This window comes from Nymphalis io, chromosome 21 (genome assembly GCF_905147045.1).
Source record: "Nymphalis io chromosome 21, ilAglIoxx1.1, whole genome shotgun sequence".
In the NCBI taxonomy this organism is placed as follows: Eukaryota; Metazoa; Arthropoda; class Insecta; order Lepidoptera; family Nymphalidae; genus Nymphalis; species Nymphalis io.
This window is the reverse complement of record NC_065908.1, coordinates 540,014-557,588: the sequence shown is the minus strand read 5'-3', so window position 1 is coordinate 557,588 and position 17,575 is coordinate 540,014. Positions and strand designations below refer to the sequence as shown.

At 33.9% G+C, this 17,575-nt stretch overlaps 1 protein-coding gene across 1 annotated transcript in view; it reads right to left on the bottom strand.

Moving 5' to 3' along the window:
- Window positions 1-17,575, bottom strand: part of LOC126776662 (uncharacterized) — a 91,783-nt gene that overhangs the window by 28,370 nt on the left and 45,838 nt on the right. Inside the window, exons 2-24 of the mRNA XM_050499284.1 lie at window positions 17,148-17,241; window positions 15,633-15,723; window positions 13,979-14,108; window positions 13,412-13,554; window positions 12,899-13,026; window positions 12,647-12,820; window positions 12,361-12,527; window positions 11,577-11,864; window positions 11,133-11,385; window positions 10,520-10,702; window positions 9,861-10,093; window positions 9,293-9,506; window positions 8,643-8,819; window positions 7,267-7,499; window positions 6,342-6,487; window positions 5,767-5,897; window positions 4,315-4,503; window positions 4,021-4,232; window positions 3,543-3,778; window positions 2,471-2,601; window positions 1,686-1,874; window positions 660-1,387; window positions 205-454 (exon numbers count right to left, since the gene is read on the bottom strand). Of these exons, the coding sequence (XP_050355241.1) occupies window positions 205-454; window positions 660-1,387; window positions 1,686-1,874; window positions 2,471-2,601; window positions 3,543-3,778; window positions 4,021-4,232; window positions 4,315-4,503; window positions 5,767-5,897; window positions 6,342-6,487; window positions 7,267-7,499; window positions 8,643-8,819; window positions 9,293-9,506; window positions 9,861-10,093; window positions 10,520-10,702; window positions 11,133-11,385; window positions 11,577-11,864; window positions 12,361-12,527; window positions 12,647-12,820; window positions 12,899-13,026; window positions 13,412-13,554; window positions 13,979-14,108; window positions 15,633-15,723; window positions 17,148-17,213 (4,692 nt within the window). The 5' untranslated portion in view covers window positions 17,214-17,241. The remainder of the gene's footprint in view (window positions 1-204; window positions 455-659; window positions 1,388-1,685; window positions 1,875-2,470; window positions 2,602-3,542; window positions 3,779-4,020; window positions 4,233-4,314; window positions 4,504-5,766; window positions 5,898-6,341; window positions 6,488-7,266; window positions 7,500-8,642; window positions 8,820-9,292; window positions 9,507-9,860; window positions 10,094-10,519; window positions 10,703-11,132; window positions 11,386-11,576; window positions 11,865-12,360; window positions 12,528-12,646; window positions 12,821-12,898; window positions 13,027-13,411; window positions 13,555-13,978; window positions 14,109-15,632; window positions 15,724-17,147; window positions 17,242-17,575) is intronic.

Here is a 17,575-nt window from a genome sequence, read left to right as displayed (position 1 = left end):
TTCGTCCTCTCTGTCAAACATTCATTTTTATTTTTATACGTTATAAGAATTATGAAACGTATGCGATGAAAACGAGTTTCCGACTCCGTGGACAGAGCATTTCTATTCAAATACCGCTTATAATTATTTTGAAACCGGTAAGTTTCGGTCATAATAAAATTAATATCGGTGAAAGTAATTTTCCTTAATTTGCTCGAAACTTACGTGTATCTCATCCAAATGTGTTAGTATATCTTCAGCGATTTCGAATCCCTTTTCCGCAGTGTTAAAGAAATTATCAGATCTCGGTCCGCTGTACAGGTTTCTCAATTCTGACCACCAGTCGTCACCGGACAGGAAGCTCAGGATGATGTCATAGTGCCTCAGGTTGTTTTGGAGGTATTTTAAATAAATCGGTACACCTAGGTCGTATGAATATTTAACGGATTTTTCTAACGCGTTTACTACATTTTGCCTGAAAAACATGAATGATTTTACATAAATTTATAAAATAATCCCTTCGTAACTGTCGAAAATATCGTTAGTTTGACATTCTGAAAACTGAATCTGAATGGTGATATAAGTATAGAATAACTTTTGATTAATAGATTTGTAATGAACTCTGCGCAAATTGCACAATACAAGACATATGGCAATATAAAGTAATTATTATTAATAACCTTTCTTTGAAGAATGTAGATATATCAGTTGAATTCTGGTTTTCAGTTTTGAGGGTTTCATAAACATCGACTAAGCTTTTTCTTCCATTTTCAAAATAATCATCTATTATGCTTTGTAATGCACTATATATAATATAATATTTCTTAGCACAAATCTGTCCTTTAACTCTATTCATGTCATCTAATATATTCTTAGAATTATCTTTAGTTTTTAGACGTTCGCAACTGGCCTTTAAGGCATCGGCGAACTTGTAATCTTTATCATTAATCCAAAATACATCCGTTATGATATCGAAGTGTAAAGCAATAGCTTCCGAAGGTCTCCTTTTAAATATATTTTGTATAATTGGCAATTCTTCTTGCAATTTTTTCATATCTTCTTCGGAAACATTATCTATATCCGATAGAGTAAAATTATCCACGGCGTTGATGAGTTTGTTTATAATTGTTACGACTTTTGTCAAATAAATATTAACGGTTAGCTGTTTTTTGTTTGCCTCGTTATAAGAAATGTAAAACGGATCATTTTCTTTTATTTGATAAGATAAAATCTTATCTACTGCTTTTTCTAATTTATCTCTGATCGTACTTATTTTTAAATTATCGACCAAAGTTTTATTTTTATTTGCAATTTCGTCTAACAAAAGTCCCAATGCATTCGCTTTTATGTAAGCGTTTTCATAAGTACTCGTCAAGTTTGCTGCTTCTAATGTGAAAAAATAATATTGCTGAAAGAGAAAATAGTAATTTCAAAAGTCGTTTGCAATTATTTATATTATATTAATATTATAGTCCGTTTCTTTTTTAAAGTTGTTATTATACCCTTTACTTCACTACCAAAAGTACTTGTAGCTTCGACCGCGAAAATATAAAAATTATTATAATATTTTCTTATAAATAATATCTCTATTTAATACGTAAACTATTTGTAGCTTTGGTCCAAAAATATGGCGTTTGTTATTGTTTGGCAGCTTGCAGTACATTATTCTACTTTTTTATTAATTCAAAATAAATTTCAATACTTACGGGTTTTGTAAAGACGTCAATTAATATGTTATCTCCCCTGGGCATAGACAGCCAGTGCAGCAGAGAAGGGCAGATGAATGGCTGGACTTGTTTAATAATTGACATATCTATGGGACTGTCGGGTCCAGGGTTCAAGGCCATTAATACCTCGGCACAGTCCCAGAACTCGGTTTGCGAGGCACGACGAATCTACGCAGAATCAAAGTTACAGCAAAGGGAACATGACAAATCGTGAATATATATAAAGATAAGTTCAGTTTTTTGTCATTAATTTGTATTCAATCGTGAAGGAAACGTTCACACAATAACGAAAACACATGTGTATGACGAAATGTATGTATGTATACGCTTAACTGTTAACACGTCAGTAACAGCCTGTGAATGTCCTACTGCTAGGCTAAGGCCTCCTCTCCCTTTTGAGGAGAAGGTTTGGAGCTTATTTACAAGTCAGCGAAATTGTATTATTTGCACATTACTGTATTATATATACATTACTAAAACTATATTTAAATAAGATTTTTATTTATTTAAACAGTACAGAGCGTATACGAATATATCATCGACCCACCAAATCCCAGCACAGTTTTGTTTGTTTCATCTTCTTATATAAAAGGTTTATACCTATATGAACAAATAATATATAAATGTGCTGTCGAATTGGAGGGCGTTAGTAGCAAGGACACAGTATAATGCTATTGTAGTTACTACCGTATATATTGTTTATGATATGTATAAATTGTTCAAAATAAATAAACAAAATATATATATACAATTGACATGCGTACCTGGCTCATGAATTCCAGATCTGTGTAAGAATTAAGAAGCACAGCGATGAACTCTGGCAGCTTGTCGTACAACACAAACAGTGCAGTTTTTCTTGTGAAACCCAGTAGTTGAAGGATTGTAACATTTTGTTCTGTAATTAAATAACATACTAAATTATTTCAAATTACAAACTTTTTTTATTATTTTTCATATAAAAGTAAAGCGGACAGGCCAATGGGCCACCTGATGGTAAATGGGCACCGTCGTCCATAGACATTAGACACTGTAGTTTAGTCATTTTTTACATCGCCAATGCGCCAACAACGTTGGGAGCTAAGGTGTCCTTTATGCGTGTAGTTACGCTGCTTCACTCGCTGCTTCACTCACCAGTCAGACCGCCAAACAACAATACTAAGTATTGCTGTTTGGCGGTTGATAAGGGGTTGGTTACCCAGACGGACTTGCACAAAGCCCTACCACCAAGTAAAAGTGTGATAGATTATAAAAACGCCTTCTTCTCGGGTCTGGGGTGTTACTTCCTGTAGCGGTGATAGATTTTTTTCAAATATTAATAATTAAGTGTATAATAATATAATTAATATGTCAGTCTCCTTCAAAAAGAGGAGAGGAGGCCTTAGCCCAGCAGTGGGACATTCACAGGCTGTTACGGTTACGGTAATATAATTGAGAAAAAAATTCGACTTCTATCTTTTGACTTCGACTATATTGGCATATATGGGGTTAAAGAAACTTTATTCTGATCAAGAAACACATTCAATAACGTGAGAACATAATATTACTACAAAAATAGCCAAGCGGCGCGGCAAAGAATTATGTATACACAGTAAGAGCCTGCGAATGTCCCACTGCTAGGCGAAGGCCTCCTCTCCTTTTTTTTTGAGGAGAAGGTATACATGATATTTATAAATGATAGAAAAATACAATTTCGAAGAGGGTATCTGTGAAAACCTTGCATTATTGTCGATAGACTGTTCTTGTCGCAAATACACGGATATATAATATATGACATAAATATAATTCACAGTAATGTTAACAAATATAAATAGATATTTACGCAAAGTCGATGTTTACCATTGCTCTCTGATAAATATGTTAATAAGTCCTCTGTCATGTTTCCGCCAGCGACTGATAGGAACTTGAGCGTGTACTTCCACGTAGCTCTGGTGATCAGCTTACAATCATCATCTAAGGATTCCTTGCTGGTACAGTTCAGATATTGCCTCCACAGAGTGTTCAGAGGAACGTTTTCTTGGACAGACGATGTGTCAATAGAGTTCAGGACTGTGTCAACTTTGGTAAAGAATTTTCTGAAAATGTCCATATGAAATTTTAATAATAAATGACATTATAAATAAAATCAAAAACAAAAAAATTTAATGATTTATAACTAATTATTAAAATGAATTCATATATTTTCTATTTATAATTAAATATAATTTTTAACGTATTTTCTACCGATGACATTATAAGAGAGAGGGGATAGAGAGTGACTGGGTTTTCACTTTAATAAATGAATATGCGTTCAGATATTATGATTCGAGATATTTACCTCAATATTTCAACCCTATTAGTATTGTTAAACGCTTCTACGCTGTATTTTAAAGCAGAAGCGAATGTTATACGATCGTCTTTGGGCTCGTCGAATGCATTTTCAAAAATATCTTTGATCAAATCCAAATCATTTACTAAATTATCGAATGCAAGTGAGAATTTCAGAAACGGACTCTCTGAATATACTGTTAAATTCCAAGTTCGGGATTTCTGTAAAAAAAAATTTAATCATGTTATATGACACAATCTTTATTATATTAATTGACTTTATATATTTTGCTCGTGAACTGACAAACATTGTTGCGTTTCTGGTCGCTAAATACGTTTTCCATTCGTTTTGTATGTCATTGTTCAAGCACATGATCGTTTCGAGGGATGTCAGGGCTGTTTTTGATTCGTCGCTGAGTTGCAGCAGCGGGGCGAGGCTGTCGGAGCAAGGCCAGTATGGTTCAGCGTTCAGAGTAGATATTATTGGTGCTACCTGGAAAATGAATAAAGATACAGAATATTAATAGTCGTAGTTCACTTATTTCTATTAATCGAAATTATAATTAAATAATAACCTAAATCCAAAATGGCCCAGTAGTAAGAAACCCGGGCAAGCACCACTGAATTTTCATTTGCTTAATTTGGGATTATAATTCATCCGTGCTTTACGGTGAAGGAAAACATCGTGAGGGCACCTGCATATGTCTAATTTCACTGAAATTATGCCACGTGTATTCCACCAACCCACACTGGAGCAGCGTGGTGGAATAAACTGCAAACTTTCTCCTCAAAAAGGAAGACGAGGTCTTTCACCCAGCATTGGGACATTCAGACTGTTACGAAATATCATAAAGGTCGCTATTCAACATGGGAACGATATAACAGTTATTTAGTTTTGTAATTTTAAAATTGGAGCAAACATTAATACAAATTTAGAAATTAAATATAATTCAATACACAGACACGCGTGTGTCTGGAGAAATTCAATTATAGTAATAAAAAACCATAATATTAAAGATTTAATCGGTGTTTTTTGTTTTTATCGCAATAACAATAGATAATATAGGATTATTTAAATACTAAAGTTTCTTGTTTACGAAACCAGACGAATGATCCACTTGATGGAAAATGGTAATTTTAGCCATAAACATAAATGTACAGTAAATACACTGGCTCACTATTCAAACTAAATCACTAATTCTACCGTAAAACTAATGTAAGGCTGTAGTGTAATTAGCGAGGTTGTGGTACCCACCCGGTTGGTCCTGCCATAATACTGGTAAAAATAAATAATATTGATTTTGAATCTCATTTTTTTAGATTGTATTTACCTTGCAATTGATAGAGAAGTTTTAAAGAAGTACATACTATGTAATAGTATTTTAGATTTAGTAACATATTGTAACAGAAGATTATCAATCAAAAATTATTTTTTTATTTTTTATTATAGAATAGGAAGGCGGACGAGCATATGGGCCACCTGATGGTAAATGGTCACCTGTGCCCATAGACATTGGCATTGCAAGAATCTTAGCCATCGCTTACATCACCAATGCGCTACCAACCTTGGGAACTAAGATATTATGTCCCTTGTGCCTGTAATTACACTGGCTCACTCACCCTTCAAACCGGAACACAACAATACCAAGTACTGCTGTTTTGCGGTAGAATATCTGATGAGTGGGTGGTACCCACCCAGACGAGCTTGCACAAAGCTCTACCATCAGTAATGTTAAGACAAAGCGGAACTACATACATCAGTAGTATCAGATTTGATGAGATCAACCGAATCGACGATCAAGTGCGGTATGTTGGGTAGAAAGTGCTGCAAGGCGGACGCGGTGAGCGGCGGTACGTTTGTCGAGTAACTGTCGTTTCTGGATATACCTGTAAATTTATTTACTGCCATTTATACATATAGTATACATATTGAAAATTAATACTTAAACTAGATTATGCATTTAGATTAATAGAAGCAGCATGACGCCAAAGCGCAACACGCCAATACTAAATATTGCTGTTCGGCGGTTGAATAGTAAAGAGCATTTTACGGAATCATTTTCTGCACTTCAAACAAGTGTCAGAGTGATTACACTTATATACAAATACATTCTGATTGAACCCGCACCCGTCGGACATTCGTGCTAAGGTACTTTATCGATAAACAACTAAGGAAGTTTTATATATGACGAATCTGTAGCGACCTCTTCTTCAGCGGTCATCGTATTGAAATGAGCGCCAAGCTATCATTTCAAAAGGGTTAAGAGACTTTTGCACAACTGTGGGATATTTGCAGGCTGTTACATAATTTTTTTTATTTGCAAACCTTACCTGCAATAAGTTGAATGACATCATCCACAACAATCATTGGTCCGGCAGCTGATAAAAAACTATATTTCAATTGTAGCCAGACGTCCATTGTTATGTCGAAGATACCGCGGTCCAATAGATCCAGAAATCGAAGACCAAGTTTTATGCTAAAACGAAACAATATTTAATATTATATATTGTTACACATATCAATGATATTACTGATAATAAATTTAATCCGTAATATTAGAATATATGTATTGGTCCAAGCAAATGCTTATTTATATTATTTCAATATACCCTTTTTTTCGCCTTTTGTGGGACTCGCCGGCGCTGGGCATGCGATTTTAATACACCCTAAGATATATATATATATATCCCGTCCCGTACTACGAATGACGTCAATAGATAGCTTCTTACCCCCAGAGCTTACTACCATTGTACATGGTCGACAACCAGACTTCAGTTACGTTAATTTGACCATGTAAGTACTATTGGAAGTAAATAGTATATAAAGTAACAGCCTGTGAATATCCCACTGCTGGGCTAAGGCCTCATCTCCTTTTTGCATGCAGGTTTCCTCACGATGTTTTCCTTCACCATAAAGCACGAGATGAATTATAATCACAAATTAAGCACATGAAAATTCAGTGGTGCTTGCCCGGGTTTGAACCCACGATCATCGGTTAAGATTCACGCGTTCTTACCACAGGGCCATCTCGGCTATATATATATATATATATATATATATATATATATATATATATAATATCTATAAAAGCCGTCCTCTTCGAACATGCCGAGCATTATTCGATAGTTAATATAAGTGAATCCAGATAAGTTAACAATGATCTACAGTTTCTAACGCGTTATATAAAAAATTTGAACGTAACATTTTTTACTATGTAACTACAATTCTATGTAAAATATAAGATGCAAATTTCACCTTATATGCATAGCCCTGTTCAAGTTTTTACTATTAAACCAGAAATCAATCACTTGGTCCATCATAGCAGATACTTCTTTCTGTAGTTCTTTATCCATTCCATATGTTTTGTATTCAAATAAATACGTGTAATCATTGTTTAATTTTTCATACAGAGTATTTATGCCAGTTATCATTTGTGTCCAATTTATGTCTTCTACAGACGTGTGTTTTACTTTATTTATATCATTTATCTGTAACAGTGTATGTTATTAAGACATTGTACTTATTAGTAAGCGATTATATTTATTTTATAACGTATGTATTATATGATTGCCTCGGTGGTCTAGTGGCTTGATTCCCTGGTCGAGACAATAAAAAGTTGTTTTTTTTTCTGTCAGAAATTTCTCAGTAGCATCCCGGAGTCTGGAAGTTGGAAGTGTGTACACTCCCGTACCTCGGAAACCACGTGAAGCCATTGGTCCTGCGCCTGAACTCGTTCCGGTCGTGTCGGATTGCCGTCCTATCGTATTATGAGAGTTAGGAAATAGAGAGTGCACCTGTGTTTGCACACACACTTGTGCATTATAATATGTCCTGCGCATAGTCGGCTAATCTCTCTTGAGATTGGCCGCCGTGGCCGAAATCGGTCTGGAGGACATTATTTTGTATTTTAAAATACAAGTAAATATTTATGTATTTCAAAGTATGTATTATTTAAAGCGTTTCTATTTGCACTCGTTATGTAAGCCTATAACATTATTTAACTTAACCGGTTTATAAATATTTATAAAGAATAATTATAAATTGTATAATATTCTCCCGGTTATCGAGTTGTATTTAGTTACAGATTCTTATTAATGTAATTGATACTTCTTGGTTTGAAGGCTTTAAGAAAATGATATTGTAATTTTGACATTGACATGAAAAACAGGATGGTTGGTTGTTATGCGATAAGGCATACGAACTTATTTTAATTGTTGTTTAAAAAAAAAACAGAAATATAATAATTGTAAACTGGTCATATTGAAGGTCTTATCGGGACTGTTGGCGTGTTTGGTAGACGCTTGTCTTTCAGGCCGAAGGTTGTGGGTTCGATTCCCACCCAGGGCAGACATTAGTGTGCATGAACATGTCTGTTTGTTGTGAGTCTTAGTGTAATTATCTATATAAGTATATATTTACAAAATAAAAGTAGTATATGTAGTAAGTCAGTTGTCTGGTTTCCACAGTACAATTATCAGATCAGGATCAGATGGCCGTGTGTGAATAATGTCCCAGGAAAAAAAACAAAATAAATATATATATTATTTTCCGTTAACCTGAAGCTGTGGCTACAATTACTAAAAGTATTTACTTAAAATGTGGGTATTACATAATTATGGTTTAGTACTTACCGCTTTTCCAATAATTGATTCTCTTCGCAACCCTTTCTCGATTGCAATAGTTACATTACATAATGTTGTAATAAGTATATCTTTTGAAATATTTGGCGGGAAATTTAAGTAAACTTCAGCCGTCTCAGATCCGTGACATAAAATATCTTGACAAGGCGTTGACAGAGCTTTGTAACTCTTCGGAAAAGGAGAACAAAATAGCGATTAGAAATCTATCTTAGTGTTTAACTATTTGTTGAAGCAAATAACAAAAAAAAAAACAGAAAACTTTATGGTAAATTACCGTTTACAGGAATATAAGTATTTACAACAGTTTATATAGTTATTAAAATTACTGTTATTACTGGTGGTAGAGCTTTGTGCAAGCTCGTCTGGGTAGGTACCACCCACTCATCAGATATTCTACCGCAAAACAGCAGTACCTGGTATTGTTGTGTTCCGGTTTGAAGGGTGAGTAAGCCAGTGTAATAACAGGCACAAGGGACATAATATCTTAGTTCCCAAGGTTGTTGGCGCATTGGTGATGGAAACAATTAACTTACAATGCCAATTTCTTACAATGCCAATGTCTATGGGCGTTGGTGACCACTTACCATCAGGTGGCTCATATGCTCGTCCACCTTCCTATTCTATAAAAAAAGAAAACCCACCTTTTCTTCATGTAACCCCGTTGCTAAAACTGTTCTTATAATTTCTGGATACAATTCCTTGACTTTTATTTGCAGTTCCCGAGGCGCGACATCTAGTTGTTCGTTTATCGCTTGTATCATTACATTTACGTTCTTTAAAAATGGAGAGATTTTATATTCCAGCAGAGGGTTCTGGCTCACGACTTCTTTTGCCAGCGCTCCGTGAACTGTTATCCTATTAAATAAAATTATTTGATTTTTCATGCGTAACATTTGTTGTGGTATAAATTCGACATCAACATCCAATAATGTCATTTAATGATAAAAAAATTAAGGGACAAGTCTAAGTGTCCCACTGCTGGGCTAAGACCACCTCTCCTTTTTTAGGAGAAGGTTTGAAGCTTAGTTCACCACGCTGCTCCATTGCAGATTAGTACACGTGGCAGATTTTTATGTAATGTAGAGGACATTCAGGTTATCAATAAATCTTACAAAGGTCATGGGTTGGTGAACATTACATTAAAATTCAATCGTATGATGAATTTACAATAACAAAAAAACTTTAAATTAAGCAGTAAATTCAACTCACAGCATATGTTTACCCAAATGCAATTTTTTTCTGAAAACTTGTATCAATTCAGAGTCTTCGGTGACATTAAGGACTAGAGACCAATTAATGCTTGGCGTCTCTTCTAATTCCATTCTATTTATATTTTGTGTAAAGTTCTTCAAGATATCAAAATCTTTATCAATCGTATAAAGTTCGTCGCTGATATCTTTGCCCAACGTTTCTAGCACGAAAAGAGATGCCATACCGTTTATCTAGAAATAGAATTAAACTTGTATACAATTTGGAAGCCTGTTAATAACAAATATATTAGAGTATGTAACAAACTCTTTCGATTAAGTAGATTGATAAATATTTCATATTAATAGTGTATATTTAATTTATGTTATTTTGTATTCTCATATTTCATTAATTTTGTTATAATTTATAAATAAGTATGACGTAATATTTTTCTGTTAAGTGGTAACTGAAAAATATTTTTAAGTTGGCAACTTTTACAGGTTTTTTTTCGGTCTTTTAAAAAGACGGAAAAGAAAGTTGTAATGGGATAAATGGCTGCCGAGTTGGGTATGTTTATTTTTTTTATTTATAAACAATGTAGACCACGCGCCGACCGCGTCTACCATATATGTAAGTAGTATTAAAAACCAAAACAATAAGAATACAATATAATTACTTACGTTTTTCTTAACCTCGTATATACCAAATGATGATACCAGATCAAAAATATAGTTTTTCCATGCGTCCGTACAAAGTTGCGCCTTTAGTTCCGACGCTTCGTCTCTTGAAATTAAGAAAAAGTTCTTAAGACGACTTATATCACAAAACATTTGGCCTGGATCATTCATTTTGGACGTGGCGATCTGAAATTGCAATCGATTGAAAATATTACAAAGTTCTAAATGTTTTAAATAATAATTAAATTAGTTGGACAATGCTGTGTCTTCTTTCGAATGTCAAATCAATGAGAGAAAGAGAGAAATCAGTGCTTAACTAAATAGTCGCTAAGCAACGATTATAATTAAGGCCGTATTATTTATAGTTGTGGTGCTACTTGGAGACTGTTTGATATTTATAAAATAAAGAGCAAAAGTGCTGACGGTACTAACAATGGGTCAAACAAATAAATACAAGCCAACACCCCATGTCAACGATAATTTCAGTTAGGTTAAACCTCGTCATTTCAAAATAACAATTTTTAAATTTGCATATTTTCCTCTTAAGCATTCGTAATACATTTAACAGCAAATGATCACATACAAGCTTCAGGTAAGAAGATAATTCTTTATATACCTGTGTTCTTTCAGCATCAGCTAAAGCTTCTAAGCCCTTTTTAACTATGTTTAGTGGTAATTTTAATAGTATCTTTACACCCTGGGGGTTCCGCAAGGATACATTATGAGCCAACTGTTCTATATGCACGTTTATATCAATAACTCTCTCGCTTCCCTCTATCAGCTTCGCTAGAAGTGTAGAATAAAACAGAACATCGTGTTTTTGTTTAGCTGGTAACCATTTTAAAACAAAATTCGTTAACCGCGATAAACTGTAAAGGAAAATATTATGTTTCAGTAATAGAAAATAACAAAACAAAATAATAAAAACGCTTATTAACCGACTGGAGCACTAGCGGTTTTTTTAAAAATTACAATGGTTAGTTAGGTATAAGTATTTATTCTATATAATTATATTAATAATTGATTTTCAAGTAACGAATAGGAATATTTTACAACTTACACATTAAAAATATCCGCGCTTGTGTCGTTGCTGCTCATTTCTGTGACCACATTTGCAATGTTTCCAAACATTTGTGTAAATGTTTTAAGTCCTGTATTTATGTCCAATATTTTACCGACATTTTTAAATTCGAAGTCGGCTACTTCCTCAACTGTATTACTCTTGTTTGTTAGAAACTTGTTTAAATATTCGACACCCAGAATTAAAGTATCCATGATATCTCGTAGGGATTTGTACGAGTCTGTCTCTCCAAAATTTGGTTGAAACAAATCCATTACTTTAGTGATCCTGTGAATAAAATCTTATATATTGTATTTTATAAGGCTTTATGAGTTGTTTAATTTACGATTAGTTGCAAATTAGATTTGTTATTAATAATAAATATTGGAAATAATATGTATCATGCACATTAACCGTTTTAAATGATTATTATATAGTATTAATATTATATAATAACCGAGATAGCCCAGTGGTTAGAATGCGTGAATCTTAACCGATGATCGTAGGTTAAAACCCGGGCAAGCACCACTGAATTTTCATGTGCTTAATTTGTGATTACAATTCATCTCATGCTTGACCGTGAAAGAAAACATCGCGATGAATCCTGCATGTGCCTAATTTCACTAAAATTCTGCCACATGTGTATTCCACCAACCCGCATTGGAACAGCATGGTGGAATAAGCTCCAAAACATTCTCCTCAAAAAGGAGATGAGGCCTTAGCCCAGCAGTGGGATATTCACAGGCTGTTACTTTATATACTATTTACTTCCAATAGTACTTACATGGTCAAATTAACGTAACTGAAGTCTGGTTGTCGACCATGTACAATGGTAGTAAGCTCTGGGGGTAAGAAGCTATCTATTGACGTCATTCGTAGTACGGCTACGAGCATTTCTCCTATTCTTGTTATTCTATCATCCCCAGATAGTTTAAAATACATCTCGCCTGCCTACGAGAATTTAGACGAATGTTTTTAACCTTCAGACGACATACATTGCTTCTGGGTAATTGTTATGCAATTTAGAAATAAAAAAACTGTCACGTTGAAATAACATATACAATACATACCATTGTCACATATTTCCCTAAATCAATTTCTAGAAGCAAGTCCTTGACTAGATTTTGTACATTTTCAACTTCGCATAATTTGTTCACAAATATATTTAAATGTTCAACATTTTTTATTTTTATCGTCTTAATTATAGATTTTGCGTTACATCTATCAACGCCCTCTTGGAATATCTGAAATGAATATTAAGGTTTGATAAAAGTTCAGTCAATAATCAATGAGTTTAATGTTATTTCTGATTTGGTTCTTACGCTTTCAAAACCAATTTCTGCGACCAGCACACTGTCAGATACTTCTTCAGAAATGTCCAACTGTTTGGAAATATACCGTTTTACTCTGTTTGGATTTCTAAATAAGTCACTGACTCGTAATCCATTTTCTGAAAATGGATAATTCGATCTGAGACACATACGATAGGGTAGGTACGATAGGAAGGTAACTAGAATAACATTTATCCTTTGAAAAGTACACACACAACTTGGAAATTGAATTGTTATGATACAATGACCGCGAAGTTGGTGGATGTATGTGAGTAGTGAAGAGAAGTAGTGTTGTATAAATAAAGATATATTAACCATGAACTGTTTTTAGTGCATAATATAGTAAATCGCATGGAATATGTTTATATCTATGGTTTGTTTAACTTAACTTTTTTTGATTGGAATCGGCTTTTGATTCTATGGTAGGTTATACAAATATGACGCTAAAATTGACTTGCTCAATTGTTTCTTAGGTTATTAAATAGGTAACTGAGCCCGACTTACTGGAGATATTTGAAAATACAGCATTATCAGCGATGTCAGACAAGGTGGCGAGCAGTTTGAGCGCATCGGGTGCCGTCACCGCCGTGTCGACGACAGTCGCATTATTGAGCAGCGGAGAGAGTTGGCGTTGAAGTTGAGTGAACCTTTATGAATTAGGAAATAGAGGAATAATGAGACCAAATATAATAGCACATTCATTAAATTATAAGTATTATATACACATATATGACTAATTTTGCCTTAAGCTTATTTTTATTCGATTTGAAAGAATATACTCGATATATACGATACAGTAGTAAGATGCGGCATTGACTTTTATATTTATTAAATATTTAGTTGAATTATAATATTTAAAAAATAAGTATAGCGTATCAGCGTAAATCAGTTTTCAAGATTTCATGGATGACATACGAAATGAGTTCTTACAGAATAAAACTTGATTATGATTTAATTTATTAAAGATTTAATTTAACTGCGTTTATTAAAATATACTTTCCATTTTCACTATATAAAAAAAAGTGATTTTGTATAAGGTAACTTATAAATAATTAATATAAAAGATCTTACCTCGACTTTTCATAGGTGGGTATTTCTTCAAACTCATCCAAAGGTGAGCATTCATTGTTAACATTACATACAAAAGACTGGAGGAAATTAAGTACACCAGCGCTGGGCAACGCGCGAGCCGCAAACTGACCTAAAGAATTAAAATAAAATAATATATTCTTAAAATGCCAACCACGACCAATAAGGCCAATCAATAAGGCTTTTCAATCGTCCATAACAGATTAACAAATGTGCATGTGCACACCGTAACTACAAGGGACATAACATAACATAGTTCTCAAGGTTTAGGTCAGGTTATTAATGTCTATGATTGTGGACATTTGAACGTCCACCTACCTATTTTATATGAAAACAAAAAACAATTAACACAAGTATACATGTCTATAGAGACTACGAACAACAGAATTGAAATTTCATCATTTCATATTCATTTCGTTATATCATTATTATAGGCAGCTTAATGACAAAGAGAATGATTTATAATTTATTAATAATAAGCCCGACGGGTGGAAGGGCTTTGTACAAGCTCGCCTGGGTAGATAACAGCAGTACTTGGTATTGTTGTGTTCCGGTATGAAGGGTGAGTGAGCCAGTGTAATTACAGGCACAAGGGACATAACATCTTAGTTCCCAAGATTGATGGCGCATTGTCTATATAAGCGATGGTTAACATTTCTTACAATGCCAATGTCTATAGGCGTTGATAACCACTTACCATCAGGTGGCCAATATGCTCCTCCGCCTTCCTATTCTATAAAAAAAGACTCAAACATTATAAATCTATTTTTTAATAAGAGAGATGTTAAAACTTATAATTAACTACAAGGCCCAAAAGATTCTGCCCTGTACTGTAAAATCAAGGTGTTTGAGTTATCAAACCACTTTATCTTATTTAATGTTATTTCCTACTATTTCAATACAACTAAGTAATTGTAACATATATCAGACACACTAATAAAAATAAATAAATAAATAATATCCTGGGACATTATTCAAACACGGCCATCTGATGCCAAACTAAAGCAGAGCATAGTTGTACTATGGAAACCAGACAACTGATATACTACATATACTACTTTTCTTTTGTAAGTTCAAACTTATATAGATAATTACACCCAGACTCAGGACAAACAGACATGTTCATGCACACAAATGTCTGTCCTGGGTGGGAATCGAACCCACAACCTTCGGCGTGAAAGGCAAATATCTACCAACTACGCCAACCGGCCCGTCATAAATATCTCCTTAAACCAAATGTATATGTAAAAATATTTAATATATGTAATGGTCACCACCGCCCATAGACATTGGTATTGTAAGAAATAATAACCGTCCATTACATCGCCAATTCGCGAGCCGAAACTTAGAAACTAAATGTTGTCCCTTGTGTAAATACACTGGCTCACTCAACCTTGAAATCGGAACACAATAATAATAAGCATTACTGTTCGGCAGTAGAATGATGAGTTCGTGGTACACATTCAAACGGGCTTGCACAAAGTCCTACCACCAAGTAAATGTCACTTAGACCTGTCATGAGCACACATCACAAACACTGTAAACACAGTACTAATATTTTGTGGTAGAAAAGACCACCTAATCTATTTATTGTTTATATTTATATATTATATTATATATTATGTTTTAAACTTACAAGTGGGATAGTCCTTGTTATCAATGTTAATCCTTACTGTGTACAGACTGAGCATAACAAATGTCGCCCACAGGATACCAGCCAATGTTATCTGGAACAAATATTATCAGTATCAGCTACTGTACGTATATTTTACGTCATAAGAGCATTGAAGTCCGGGTAAGCTCCACTGAGATTTGCAATGCTTAATTTGTTTTTAAAGTTCAGATAGTGATCGGCGAAAACATCGTGAGAAACCCGCAACTAATAAGTCTTATTGGTGCTCCAATACGCTGCTGCCTGATGAAATAAGCTCCAAGCCACCTAAAGAGGAGAGGAGAAAATATTCCAGATATTTACAGGCGTTTACCTAAATAATAATGTTATCAAAAATAACAAAAAACTCGCATGGTGAATTCGTCGATTTGACTGTAACTTTAAGTCATAAACATAAGTCCTCTATTTGCAAAAATAATAATATAATTTTAATATTTCCTCCTGTTATTTACTCTTTTCTAAATAAACTTTACACTATCTATGTGATAAAATAAACAAAGTGCCTACCGTCTACTAATTATAAGCTATCATTCACTCGCGGCTTTCATGTTGGAGGCCCGCATTTAAGGGGGAAAGGGGCGGGGATTAGGTAAAAATGCCCGTCCTTGGAGTTCAAGCTTCATACCAGGTTTAATCAAAATCGGTTCAGTAGTTTAGCCTTGAAGACATAACAGACACACAGAGTTAATTTGACATTTATATACTTTGGTATTTATAGAGTAAACATACTTTATTATTTACATTAAACCCTTAATAAATACAAATAAAAATTAAAAATAGTTACTGTACAATTAATATTACAACAGCTAGTATATATATAAATATATACCAAAGGTTTCTTGTCCTGCAACACGGTCTGTAATTGTCAAGGGCGTACCAGTACTTTTTGATTTTTAAATATAGTTAGTGAAAGAAGTCAGAACCAAGTGTTATTTGGTTAAGGGCAATGAAGGTGTAGATTTATTTATTAAAAGTTTTTACCGCGATACCGCTTATATGCACAAAAGATATAGCTTTAGTAAATAAGGGCATATAACTGAACTGTAGTATATATTATATGCATGTTTTTATTATATCAAATAAGTTTGTTGTATTGGTTAACAGATTGTCTTTAACTTTTATTTGTAATTTGTTAAACTAATAAATTAAATAATATTTTCTGATTTATTCACACATTATATATGTAGTATAAGATTGAGTTGCCACGTCATAAAAAACCGTAATCCGTATTAACTTATCCCGACACCAGTTAACTGCTATGTGATCAAGATACGCCAACTGCGCAGGACATAATATATCAGACAAGTGTGTGCGCAAACACGGGGGTACTCTCTATTCCCTAACTCTCAAAATCCGATGCGACGGCAATCATCGAAGTCACTGCTATGTAGGTACCCATTTAAGTATTTTTATAGATATAATAATGAAAGGATCTTCATAATGTATGACAAGGTTATTATTATACAATATTATACTAACCGGATTTCTTTTCCGTATGAGGTAATCCTTCCACAGCAGCAGGCGTAGTTGCAGGCCCGCCGCCATGTTGAGGTCGCTTTCCTCGACACCATGACTGCGAACAAAGACATGAGGATAAGTAACATTACATCACCATCATATCATATTCAGCCCACATTAATCCACTGCTGGACATAGGCCTCCTCACAGGCGCGCCAATTCCCCCGGTCCTGTGCAATGTTATTAATTACATTAAAAAACCATATATATTTTTAATGTAAAATATATATTTGTGCGTTCGCTTACGAGTTAGATCGTTCCCGTATGTCGGCGAACGGCATGACGCTCTCGTATACCGTCATATTTTTTTTTTTTTTTTTTTTTTTTATAGAAAAGGAAGGCGGACGAGCATATGGGCCACCTGATGGTAAGTGGTCACCAACGCTCTT